The sequence below is a fragment of the Mustelus asterias genome, unplaced genomic scaffold, assembly GCF_964213995.1.
Source record: "Mustelus asterias unplaced genomic scaffold, sMusAst1.hap1.1 HAP1_SCAFFOLD_2291, whole genome shotgun sequence".
NCBI lineage: Eukaryota > Metazoa > Chordata > Chondrichthyes > Carcharhiniformes > Triakidae > Mustelus > Mustelus asterias.
The window spans coordinates 1-12903 of NW_027592236.1; the positions used below are offsets into that span (position 1 = coordinate 1).

A 12903-nucleotide genomic window follows, 5' to 3' on the forward strand; every position below is an offset into this window, starting at 1 on the left:
TCTCTCGGTCTCTCTCTCGGTCTCTTTCTCTGTCTCTCTCTCTCTCTGTCTCTCTCTCTCTCTCTCTGTCTCTCTCTCTCTGTCTCTCACTGTCTCTCTCTCTCTCTCTGTCGCGCGTCTCTCTCTCTCTCTCTCTCTCTCTCTCACTCACTCTCTCTTTCTCTCTCTCTGTCACTCTCTCTCTGTCTCTCTCTCTCTCTGTCTCTCTCACTCTCTCTCACTCTCTCTCTCTCTGTCTCTCTCTCTCTCTCTCTCTCACTCTCTCTCTCTCTCTCTCTCTCACTCTCTCTCTCTCTCTCTCGCAGTGTGAAGGAAGGCGCCAACAAGGAGGTGTTGGGAATCCTGGTGTCCTATCGGGTGAAAGTGAAGCTGGTGGTGTCGCGAGGCGGGTAGGTCACAGCAACGCCAGGGGTCGCCCAGTCCTGACCTGGGGGTGGGGATGGGGGGCGGGGATGGGGATGGGGGGTGGGGATGGGGATGGGGGATGGGGATGGGGGGCGGGGATGGGGGGCGGGGATGGGGATGGGGGGCGGGGATGGGGGGATGGGGATGGGAGGCGGGGATGGGGGGTGGGGATGGGGATGGGGGGTGGGGCTGGGGATGGGGGGCGGAGATGGGGATGGGGGGCGGGGATGGAGGGCGGGGATGGGGATGGGGGGCGGGGGATGGGGGGTGGGGATGGGGAGGGGGGGGCGGGGATGGGGATGGGGATGGGGGGGCGGGGATGGGGGGCGGGGATGGGGATGGGGGGCGGGGATGGGGATGGGGGGCGGGGGTGGGGATGGGGGCCCCCTCGTGTCCCGCGCAATGTCCAGTAAAGGGAAAACCCCCTGGGAGAATCGGATCAGTGACTGGGATACAACGGAAGGGGTAGGGGTGGGGGGGACCCCCAAGATATTTTCCGCTGTGTGAATCCCTGTACTGAGTCGGCAGAGGGAGGGGGGGGGAGAACATTCCCCCGTCTACACCAACGGGGACGAAGTAGAAAGGGTCGAGAGCTTCAAGTTTTTAGGTGTCCAGATCACCAACAACCTGTCCTGATCCCCCCCATGCCGACACTATAGTTAAGAAAGCCCCACCAACGCCTCTACTTTCTCAGAAGACTAAGGAAATTTGGCATGTCCGCTACGACTCTCACCAACTTTTACAGATGCACCATAGAAAGCATTCTTTCTGGTTGTATCACAGCTTGGTCTGGGCTCCTGCCCTGCCCAAGACCGCAAGGAACTACAAAAGGTCGTGAATGTAGCCCAATCCATCACGCAAACCAGCCTCCCATCCATTGACTCTGTCTACACTTCCCGCTGCCTCGGGGAAAAGCAGCCAGCATAATCAAGGACCCCACGCACCCCGGACATTCTCTCTTCCACCTTCGTCCGTTGGAAAAAGATACAAAAGTCTGAGATCACGTACCAACCGACTCAAGAACAACTTCTTCCCTTGAGCCAGGGTGAGGGTTCAAACACCTGGGATACCGACACAAAACAAAACAACAAAGGAACCCACTGTTATTGGCTGTGTCAGTGTCGAGGATTCCGCACCGGGTTAGACACATTTACAAATCCGATCTGACTTATTATTGTCACATATACCGGGATACAGTGAAAAGTATTGTTCCTTGCGCGCTATACAGACAAAGCATACCCTTCATAGAGTACAGAGGGGAGAAGGGTTTGATTTATAATTGTCACATGTATTGGGATACAGTGAAAAGTATTGTTTCTTGCACGCTATACAGACAAAGCATACTGTTCATAAAGTACAAAGGTAGGTCTATTCAAAAGCCTGACAGCAGCAGGTAGGAAGCTGTTCTTGAGTCGGTCGGTACGTGTCCTCAGACTTTTGTATCTTTTTCTCCGGCCGAAGAGAGAATGACCGGGGTGCGTGGGGTCCTTGATTATGCCGGCTGCTTTTCCCCGAGGCAGCGGGAAGTGTAGACAGAGTCAATGGATGGGAGGCTGGTTTGCGTGATGGACTGGGCTTCATTCATGACACTTTGTAGTTTCTTGTGGTCTTGGGCAGAGCAGGAGCCCCAGACCAAGCTGTGATACAACCAGAAAGAATGCTTTCTATGGTGCATCTGTAAAAGTTGGTGAGAGTTGTAGCGGACATGCCAAATTTCCTTAGTCTTCTGAGAAAGTAGAGGCGTTGGTGGGGCTTTCTTAACTATAGCGTCGGCGTGGAGGGACCAGGACAGGTTGTTGGTGATCAGGACACCTAGAAATGTGAAACTCTCCACCATTTCCACTTCGTCCCTGTTGATGTAGACAGGGGCATGTTCTCCTTTACGCTTCCTGAAGTCGATGACAATCTCCTTTGTTTTAACTGACGCTGAGGGAGAGATTATTGTCGCCGCACCAGTTCACCAGATTACAGGGGCCACACGGACGATCGCAGGGCTGTCGAGTCGGATTCTCCGCTCCGCCACTGCTGCCTCGGAGACTACCATCCCCTATCACTGGTCCCGTAACCCCAACGGGGGGGTCGTGACCCACGGTTTGGGAGCCCCCTGGAGTCGAGGGTGTGATTGGGGGAGCGGGGGGGGTAGTGCGGGGCGAAGGTCGGGCGTGGGATTATTGCGTTTGTGTTCATCCATCTTTGCTCTCGTTTCCAGGGACGTGTCGGTGGAGTTACCATTTGTCCTCATGCACCCCAAACCCGTCGAACAACCCGTGTCCAGGCCACAGTCAGGTGAGGTCATCACCTTCTTTGACCCTTGACCCAGCGTTGGGCACCAGAGCAGAAACCCTCAATGTGTGTTATGAAGCTCGACTAGATTCCCAACAGTTCTCCTATTTCGTAATAAGGATAAGGACACTCCAGGAAGTTTTTATCAAAACAAACTTTATTTAAAACAAGACAGTTCAACTGTAACAAATAAAGTAGCTTGACTTTTGTCAAATGAAATACTTAAACAGGACAAGATATAATTCTTAACTGCTAACCTATCTCTATTAGTTCCAATTCAAGCAATATTCCTCTTATAGACCTAAACGCCCATTCAAAATCAGTTAGCGACCCCCAGGCTTACGTGTTTGTACTTATTAACAATCCTAGAGCCTTTTGAACACCTTGAAAGAGAGAGAGACACCTGCCTTCTGACACCCAAACAGCAGCCTCCAGAGAGAGAGAGAGACAGAGAGACAACTGTCTTCTGATAGCCCCAAACAGCAACCCCCAGAGAGAGGAGAAACACCTGTCTTCTGACACCCAAACAGTAGCCTCCAGAGAGAGAGAGACAGAGAGACACCTGTCTTCTGACACCCAAACAGCAGCCTCCAGAGAGAGAAAGAGAGATAACCTCTTGCTTCTTTCAAAAACAGGCAGAAACTGCTTGCTTTTCCCTGTAAGCTTTGCTCCTCCCGTTAGCACATGACTCTTCCTTGTCAATTAGCGTACTTAAACCCTGCTCTGAAACCCCAGGGGAAAAAATGCATTCGCTCAGATTAAAACAAGCATAACCATAAGCCAATATCAATTGTTATCCTGAATTAAAGGTGGCGCAGTGGTTAGCACTGCTGCCTCACAGCGCCAGGGACCTGGGTTCGATTCTGGCCTTGGGTCACTGTCTGCGTGGAGTTTGCACGTTCTTGGCATGTCTGCGTGGGTTTCCTCCGGGTGCTCCGGTTTCCTCCCACGCTCCAAAGATGTGCAGGTTAGTTGGATTGGCCATGCTGAATTGCCCCCTAAGTGTCCCAAGATGGGCAGATTTGGGGAAATTAACCACGGCTAATTAACCACGATTAATGGGACAGGGTGCGGGAAGAGGGCCTGGATAAGACTCTCTGTCAGAGAGTCAATGCAGACTCGATGGGCCAAATGATACCCTTCCGCAGCGGAGGGATTCTATGATTTTCAACAGATATGCTGCCTGGTGCAGACAAATTGGCACCGTGTAAAACACAGCTGATTTTTAAACATACCCCCCCACAAGAAATGAATACATTTTTTAAAGGCACAGTTTCAGCACACTAGCTACACCTGTACCATCTTCTCCTTCCGGAGGAGGGCGATTGAATAGAGTGGGTCGAGATTCCCGGGTTTTGAAGGAAGACAGTTGGTCCCATTGGAACGTACCAGATTCTTTCGGTGGGCTTGACAGGGTGGATGCTGGGAGAATATCTCTATTCCTCAAACATTGACGGAAGAATCTGGAATTCGGAGGGTCACAGTCTCGGGATGACAGGCTCATGTATTTCGGACCGAGAAGGCAGGATATTGCACAGACACCCGAGCTAAGAGTTGCGGCCTCGGTTTAGGGATTCCTCCCACCCTGCCTCAAGACCCGGAGTGGGACTTGAACCCGGAACGGCGCCACTCTGAGGAAAAGAGGGTGCAGCCCACTGAGGCACTGCTACGCGGCAGGGGAGGGGGGGGGGGGCGGAGGGAGTGAGAGAGAGAACCAGGAGTTGCGGATTGAATCGGAGATGCAACTGAAGGTTTTTTTTTTATCTGTGCTGTTCCTTCCAGTTCTTCCAGAGTCTGAAGTTCCGGTGGATACAAACCTGATCGAGTTTGAGACCAAGTAAGTTCAGTTTTCTTTACCGGAATCTTCTAATGTAAGCAGTATCCCGCGCACAGGCCAGAAGCATGTTCAGTCCAAACCCCTCCGTGTCCTTGGTCCCTCGCTGAGACCTCCTCCAGCCCTACAACACTCCACCTACTGCCCTTTGAGATTTCAGCGTTCCTCCAATTCCAACCACTTGGACATCACCTCACTATTGGCGGTGGTGTCTTCAACTCTTTTTTAAAATTCACTGCCCTTCCCTAATTGCCCCTTGAGAAGGTGGTAGGGGAGCCCCCAGCTTGAACCCGTTGCAGTCCAAGTGTGGTGTAGGTACACCCACAGCGCTGTTAGAGAGAGAGTTCCGGGATTTTGACCCAGCCACAGTGAAGGAACGGCCGATAGATTTCCAAGTTGGGATGGTGAGTGGCTCGGAGGGGGAACCTCCAGGTGGTGGCGTTCCCCATTTGTCTGCTGTCCCTTGGCCTTCTAGATGGTGGAGGTGGTGGGTTTGGAAGGTGCTGCCTAAGGAGCCTTGGTGAGTCGCTGCGGTGCATCTTGTAGATGGTACGCAGGCTGCCACTGTGCGTGGGTGGTGGAGGGAGTGAGTGTTTGTGGATGGGGGGCCAATCAAGCGGGGCTGCTTTGTCCTGGATGGTGTCGAGCTTCTTGAGTGTTGTTGGGAGCTGCAGCCATCCCGGCAAGTGGGGAGTATTCCATCACACTCCGACTTGTGTCCTTATAGATGGTACACACGGCTGCCACTAAGCATAAGAACATAAGAAATAGGAGCAGGAGTAGGCCATCTAGCCCCTCGAGCCTGCCCCGCCATTCAATAAGATCATGGCTGATCTGAAGTGGATCAGTTCCACTTACCCGCCTGATCCCTATAACCCCTAATTCCCTTACCGATCAGGAATCCATCTATCTGTGATTTAAACATATTCAACGAGGCAGCCTCCACCACTTCAGTGGGCAGAGAATTCCAGAGATTCACCACCCTCTGAGAGAAGAAGTTCCTCCTCAACTCTGTCCTAAACTGACCCCCCCCTTTATTTTGAGGCTGTGCCCTCTAGTTCTAGTTTCCTTTCTAAGTGGAAAGTATCTCTCCACCTCTACCCTATCCAGCCCCTTCATTATCTTATAGGTCTCCATAAGATCCCCCCTCAGCCTTCTAAATTCCAACGAGTACAAACCCAATCTGCTCAGTCTCTCCTCATAATCAACACCCCTCATCTCTGGTATCAACCTGGTGAACCTTCTCTGCACTCCCTCCAAGGCCAATATATCCTTCCGCAAATAAGGGGACCAATACTGCACACAGTATTCCAGCTGCGGCCTCACCAATGCCCTGTACAGATGCAGCAAGACATCTCTGCTTTTATGTTCTATCCCCCTTGCGATATAGGCCAACTTCCCATTTGCCTTCTTGATCACCTGTTGCACCTGCAGACTGGGTTTTTGCATCTCATGCACAAGGACCCCCAGGTCCCTCTGCACAGTAGCATGTTGTAATTTTTTTCCATTTAGATAATAATCCAATTTGCTATTATTTCTTCCAAAGTGAATAACCTCACATTTGTCAACGTTATACTCCAAGCGTAGAGGGAGTGAATGTTTAAGGTGGTGGATAGGGTTTTATATATTTATATTATGTGTACAAATATATGTAACAAGCGGTGACATATACAATAAAAGCAAAATACTGCAGATGCTGGAACCTGAAGCAATAGTAGAAAGATGCTGGAAAATCTCAGCAGGTCTGACAGCATCTGTGGAGAGAGAATCGAGCCAACGTTTCGAGTCTGGATGACCCTTCGTCAGAGCTCTACTCTCTCTCCACAGATGCTGTCAGACCTGCTGAGATTTTCCAGCATTTCTGTGACGTACGTAACGCTGCTTTTCCATCCTGTAACCAGACCCGCTATCAAGAAAAGTTCGGCCCATGTTTCCTCCCCTCCCCGGGGTCCAATTATCGCCCCAAAATCTCACCGTCGGTTCATCCTGCTTCCCAAGCTCGAATGGGGAGAGCTTCTTTCTTAGCCTCACCCGATCTATAACCAGCGCATTCACCGTCTGTCTCCAATGTTCCTGGGACTAATAATTCAGTGGGGAGACGATGGCCGAGTGGTGTTATCACTAAGACTATTAATCCAGAAACTCCAGCTAATGTTGTGGGGGACCCGGGTTCGAATCCTGTCACGGCAGAGGGTGGAATTTGAATTCAATTTTTAAAAAATATCTGGAATTAAGAATCTACTGATGACCCATTGTCAGAAAAACCCATCTGGTTCCTTTAGGGAAGGAAATCTGCCGTCCTTACCCCGGTCTGGCCTACATGTGACTCCAGGGCAATGTGGTTGACTCTTCACTGCCCTCTGAAATGGCCCAGCGAGCCACTCGGTTCAAGGGCAACTAGGGATGGGCAATAAATGTTGGCCCATCCAGAGACGCCCGTGTCCCGCGAATGGATTTTTAAAAAATTGGCGGAGGTTGCCCGGGATCACCATCTCTGATTGGATGACTTCTTCAAGGTGTCGCCACGTGACCTCCCATGGGCACTGCCATTTGACGGCCAATGCGCCAATCACCGTGAAATGGACCCAATCGGTGAAGCAGATAGAAAGCTCAAATCTCCCTCTGCCCAGCGCATCTCTCACACCCCACTAACCCTCTCAATTGGATAATTCTGGACCCCCCCCCCTGCCTTCCAGAGGGTGTCACGGTGGCACAGTGGTTAGCACTGCAGCCTCACAGCGCCAGGGACCCAGGTTCCATTCCCGGCTTGGGTCACTGTCTGTGCGGAGTCTGCACGTTCTCCCCCTGTGTCTGTGTGGGTTTCCTCCGGGGGCTCCGGTTTCCTCCCGCAGTCCGAAAGACGTGCTGGTTAGGTGTGTTGACCGTGTTAAATTGCCCCTCAGTGTCTAAAGATGTGCAGGTTAGGTGGATTGGCCATGCTAAATTGTTCCTCAGTGTCCAAAGATGTGTAGGTTAGGTGGATTGGCCATGCTAAACTGCCCCTTAGTGGCCCCTTTGAGTTATAAGGAGAGGCTGGATAGACTGGGACTTTTTTCTCTGGAGTGTAGGAGGCTGAGGGGTGAACTTATAGAGGTCTATAAAATAATGAGGGGCACAGATCAGCTAGATAGTCAATATCTTTTCCCAAAGGTAGGGGAGTCTAAAACTAGAGGGCATAGGTTTAAGGTGAGAGGGGAGAGATACAAAAGGGTCCAGAGGGGCAATGTTTTCACTCAGAGGGTGGTGAGTGTCTGGAACGAGCTGTCAGAGGCAGTAGTAGAGGCGGGTACAATTTTGTCTTTTAAAAAGCATTTAGAGAGTTACATGGGTAAGATGGGGTATAGAGGGATATGAGTCAAAGGCGGACAGTTGGGACTAGCTTTGGGGTTTTAAAAAAGGGCGGCATGGACAAGTTGGGCCGAAGGGCCTGTTTCCATGCTGTAAACCTCTATGATTCTATAAACTGCCCCTTAGTGTCCAACGATGTGCAGGTTAGGTGGATTGGCCGTGCTAAGTTCTCCCTCAGTGTGGCGACGAGGGGATTCTCACAGTAACTTCGCCGCGGTGTTTACTGTAAGCCCACTTGCGACACTAATAAAATAAACTTGAAACTAAACTCCTCTGTGCCTCTCTTCCCCAGTTTCGGCCAAGATGATGACATCGTGTTTGAAGACTTTGCCCGCCTGCGGTTGAAGGGACTGAAGGATGAGAAGGACGATGATGACCACTTTTGTTAAGAGTGGAACCGCGAGAGGGAAGTGGATGGGGTTGAGGGGGGCGGGGAGGGGGGTGGAAGAGAGGGCGGGACAGCGGGGAAAAGAAACCCTCCCCCTCCCTGCTTAATCGCAAGCGCTCCGCCTGTGAGTCTCCCACTGGGGCGGTGGGGGGGGGGGGGGGGGGGGGGGCGTGCCGCACTCAAACCTGTACGACAAGAAGTCATTGTTTTTAATGTCTGTGTGGGAGATGTCACTTTTAGAATATTTCTAGACTTACGCTGAATTATGGGTCTGTTTTCCATGCACTCCTTTGAAAAGTCCAGAGTCCAGTGTCTCGTGAGAGTATATCTTGTTTCCTTTGCCTCTTTCTGTACAATAACCAAACATCGCCCTTTCCTTCCCCGCCGCCGCCCCTCCCCCCTCTGTTCAAGAGAACCGCCATGTCTCCCGCCGCACGTTCGCTCGTCCACTTTGCTGGGTTCACGTTGTCTTCCTGTGTTGTTCTTCGACAAATCTAAAGAAACCCTCCCCCTTCCCTCCCCCTGTACCCCCCCCTCACCCCACCAAATACCCCACTGTCCGACACCCAAACAGCCGCTGCCTGCATTATTTTACCCCTATCCGTCCTGGGTATCAGGGTGTGGGTTCGAGGTGAAGTTGCGAGATGAAGCGTCAGATCCAGCCCAAGGTGGGGTGCAATGCCTCATCTCATCCGCTTGGATCGTGTGTGCGTGAGCGCATGTGTGTGTGCGTGTGCGTGTATGCGCGCTTGTGCTTGTACATGTATGCGCGCTTGTGCTTGCACGTGTATGCGCACTTGTGCTAGTACGTGTATGTGTGCGTGTGCATGCATGTGCGCATGTGTGTGCATGCATGTGCATGCACGTGTGTGCGTGCGTGCGCCTGTATGTGTGTGCGTGCACGTGCATGTGTGTGCGCGCGTGTGCGTGCGCATGTGTGTGCGCATGTGCGTGCATGTGTGTGTGCGCATGTGCATGTATGCACGCGTGTGCTTGTATGTGTATGCGCGCGTGTGCATGTATGTGTATGCGCGCGTGTGCATGTATGCATGCATATGCATGTGTGCACACATGCATATGTGTGTGCATGTGTGCGCGTGGGTGTGTGCATGTATGTGTACGTGTGTGTGCATGTGTGTAGACATGTACATGTGTGTGTTTGTGTCTCTGTCTTGTGGGGACCTCGAATTGGATCCATTTGGATTTTGAATTTGGTTTTTGGAGTGGGAGGGGGTGGGGGTAGAATGCTGAGACTGTCGTGGCACCGGTTCAGTTGGAGGCCCTTCCTCCGGATTGGGAAAGTGGGGAGGGTGGGGGGTGGTGATTGAAGCAAGCGGAAAACTTTCCGCAGTCGATCCCGCTGCCACCATGTGAGACAGAGGAGCTCGGTTGAGCAGGTTAGGGAGATGTCCAGAACCCTGGGCATCCATCAACTCCTCGTTAACCCCCGCCAAAGGTAATCTCTAACGGCCTCTCGGTGAAGCTCATTTACAAGTGGTCGAGAGAGGGAGAGGCAGGAATGGCCGTCAGAGGTTGCCATTTCTGCAACCCTGGGTTTTCCGTGTTTATCGAACATTTATTTAAACTAATTGAACTTCCGAATCAGAATGGTGAGTGCATTTGGGATAAGTCTGGTTTATTAACATTTCTTAAATGTCCTTTCAACTTTCAAATGTCTGTCAAAAAAATGTCACACTGTAAAGTTTTCTTTGATAAACAGAAAGGTTAGAAGTGGTTCTAACTTCAGAGTAACTTGTGCTGTATAGTTTGTGTATATATAAATAATCTGTATTATAGAAAAGATCATTTTGTCATGGTGCTCTTGCAGGGGGGGGTGGCTAGGGTCGGGGTCTGGGCTTGAGGGGGCGGGGGGGTGGGCCTAGACTTGACGTGGGGCCTAGGCTTGGCGATGTCTAGGCTTGGGGCCTCGGCTTGGGCCTAGGCTTGGGGTTGCCCAGACTTTGAGGCCGAGGCTTGGGTTTGCCTAGGCTTGGGGCCCAGGCTTGAGGTTGTCTAAGCTTGGGGCCTAGGTTTGGGGGTGTCTACGCTTGGAGCCTAGATTTCGAGGGGCCTAGAGTGCCGGGGTGGGGAGGTGGTTTAGTCTTGGGCCTAGGCTTGGGCCTTGACTTGGGAGAGCCCAGGGTTGGGGCCTACGCTTGGGAGGGCTTAGGCTTGGGCCTAGCCTTGGGAGAGGTGAGGTGCTTAGATATGGAGGGGTCTAGGCTTGGGGTCTAGATATGGGTCTAGACTTGACTTGGGGCCTAGGCTTGGGGGTGACTAGGTTTAGGACCTAGTCTTGGGCCTAGAATTGTGGGGGGGATGGGGGGGTGCTTAGATTTGGAGGGGTCTAGGCTTGGGGCCTAGCTCTGTATCTGTCGTCATGGAAACAGTGGCCTCTGTGACCAGGACAGGAAGAGAGAGAGGGACCATTGTCAGTTTTTATTGGGCAGGGGGAGGGGGACACATCTGAGGAGAATGACAGAAATCTTGCATTAACACATTCACCGTCCAGGGAGTGGGAAAGGCTGTCACGGGGCAGGGCCTTGGCCTCTGGTCCCAGGGTGGATTCTCGAGCTTTGGCCAAAATGGTTTTCACTCTTGTTAGCCAATAGCGGGCAGGACCTGGGAGATACAGAGCAGACCTTCCTGTGAATCTCCAGCTGGTGGACAGATACCGCCTCCCCCAACCACTGTTGCTCTAATATGGAAGCGGGGGGACGAGGGACGGGGTGCCGTGGGGAGTATATCTGTCACCCAATCCTTCAGCTGTCCCATGGGAGGTTGGCACGTCGATGGAGTCGGGGTTGGGGGGGGGGAGGTGTAGGTTGGTCAGCGCATGAGACTTTGCAATGGCATTCGCTCCAACAAAATGAATCGAGTGTGTGTGTGCGCTCGCGTGTGTGTGCACTCGCGTGTGTGCGCTCGCATGTGTGTATATGCGCTCGTGTGTGTGCGCTCGCGTGTGTGCACGCGCACATGTGTGTGCACGCGCACATGTGTGTGCACGTGTGTGTGTGCACACGTGTGTGTGCGCGCAAGTGTGTGTGCGCGCAAGTGTGTGTGCGCGCAAGTGTGTGTGCGCGCGCAAGTGTGTGTGCGCGCGCAAGTGTGCGCGCGCGCAAGTGTGTGTGTGCGTGCATGTGTGTGCGCGCGCAAGAGTGTGTGCGCGCGCAAGTGTGTGTGCGCGCAAGTGTGTGCGCGCGCAAGTGTGTGTGTGCGTGCATGTATGTATGTTTGTGTGTGTGTGCACGTGAGTATGCACATGTTTGCATGTGTGTGTGCATGTGTGTGCGTGCGTGTGTGCGTGCATGCGTGTGTGTGTATGTGTGTGTGCCCGTGTGCGTGTGTATATGCACGTTTGTGTGCGCGCTGTGTGTGTGAGCGTGTCCATGTGTGCGCGCGTCTAATTTGACTGAATTTGAGGGGCCTTTTTTTTTGCAACCAATATTTGAATGAATCGCGCCGTCCTTCTCACTGCTCTGACCTCTCCCAGGGATCGCTCTCTCTTCCTCTCTCTCTCTCTCTCTCTGTCTCTCGCTCTCTGTCTCTCGCTCTCCCCTTACCCCTCTTCACTCCCCCTAACCTGCTCACACACCACCCTCCCTGTAATCTGGGTCTGGGAGTTGTATCATCGACCCCGGGGGGCGGCGGGGGGTGGGGGGGGGGGTTTCTATCTTTTTTTTGGTGCCATTTGTAAACGGGTCAAGCCCTCTGTCTTTTGCTCTACCCCCTCCCCCTCCCCCACCCCCACCCCTGCCCCGGCCTCGTTAAACATGTTCGCTGCCTTTATTGTCCCTGAAGATCTAATCAACGCGACACGGGGGAACCTTCTCTGTGGAGAGGCGGCGCGGGGGTGTCGGAAAAGAATTGGTTAACGGTCGCCCAGTTAACCCTCTCCGTGCCAAATGCCCACCAGCAAACGGCTGGGAGCTTCTGGGCAGTGGGTGAGCGTCAATGGTTAGACTAGCTGGACCGGACGGGGAAACTGGTCTCCTCTCTGGCAAGAGTGCGTTGAGCTGATAGATTGGGGAAGAGAGAGAGAGAGGCAGCGGAAGTGCTCAGCTGTGTCTAAGGCTCAGTTCAGCAGCTGGGAGAGCCGGCCAGCCCCTCCAGAGAGGGACGGACAGACATCCATCCTGTCCCAAGTTAGTCGCCAAGAGTCGCTGGTGGGGGCCTCGCTGTCACCACCTCTCTCAGTCGGAAGACCAACCCAGATTCAACCCCAACTCTGATCGGAAAACCCAACGACCGCTGGATGATTAATCCCAGAGAACTCCGGCGTTCTGGGGGTTCGAATCCCGCCACGGCAGAGGGTGGAATTAGAATTCAATGAGTTTTTGAACTCCAGGAGCGAGAGAGGGGTCGGGGAGAGATATTTGAAGGGTAAAAGTTGGTGTGAAATGGGGAGAGAAGAGGCGGGGAGGGAGGGAATAGCAGAGAGCGACACCCAGCCTGTTCCAGACTTGGGAGGGAGGGTTGGAACTTGTGGCCTGGTCCAACAATCGATACTTGTCCGAGGGTGACCTTGAGGAAGAGCTTGTCTGTGGAGATATATTTATCTGTATAATTTGAGCTTAATATGTGAGAATTATTTTGCTGTCTGTTGCGAACCTGAAATCTTGTGTTTGCAAACTGGGACAAAGAT

General features: G+C 52.7%; 1 protein-coding gene across 1 annotated transcript; it reads left to right on the forward strand.

The window, feature by feature from the left end:
* Positions 1-305: 305 nt before the first annotated feature.
* On the forward strand, positions 306-10084 carry LOC144489534 (arrestin red cell-like; the record flags this gene model as incomplete). Its single annotated transcript, XM_078207402.1, has 4 exons — positions 306-389; positions 2615-2691; positions 4471-4525; positions 8163-10084. Coding segments are annotated over 4 exons (313 nt in total), but the record flags the coding sequence as incomplete, so codon positions are not given.
* Between the last annotated feature and the right edge of the window lie 2819 nt (positions 10085-12903).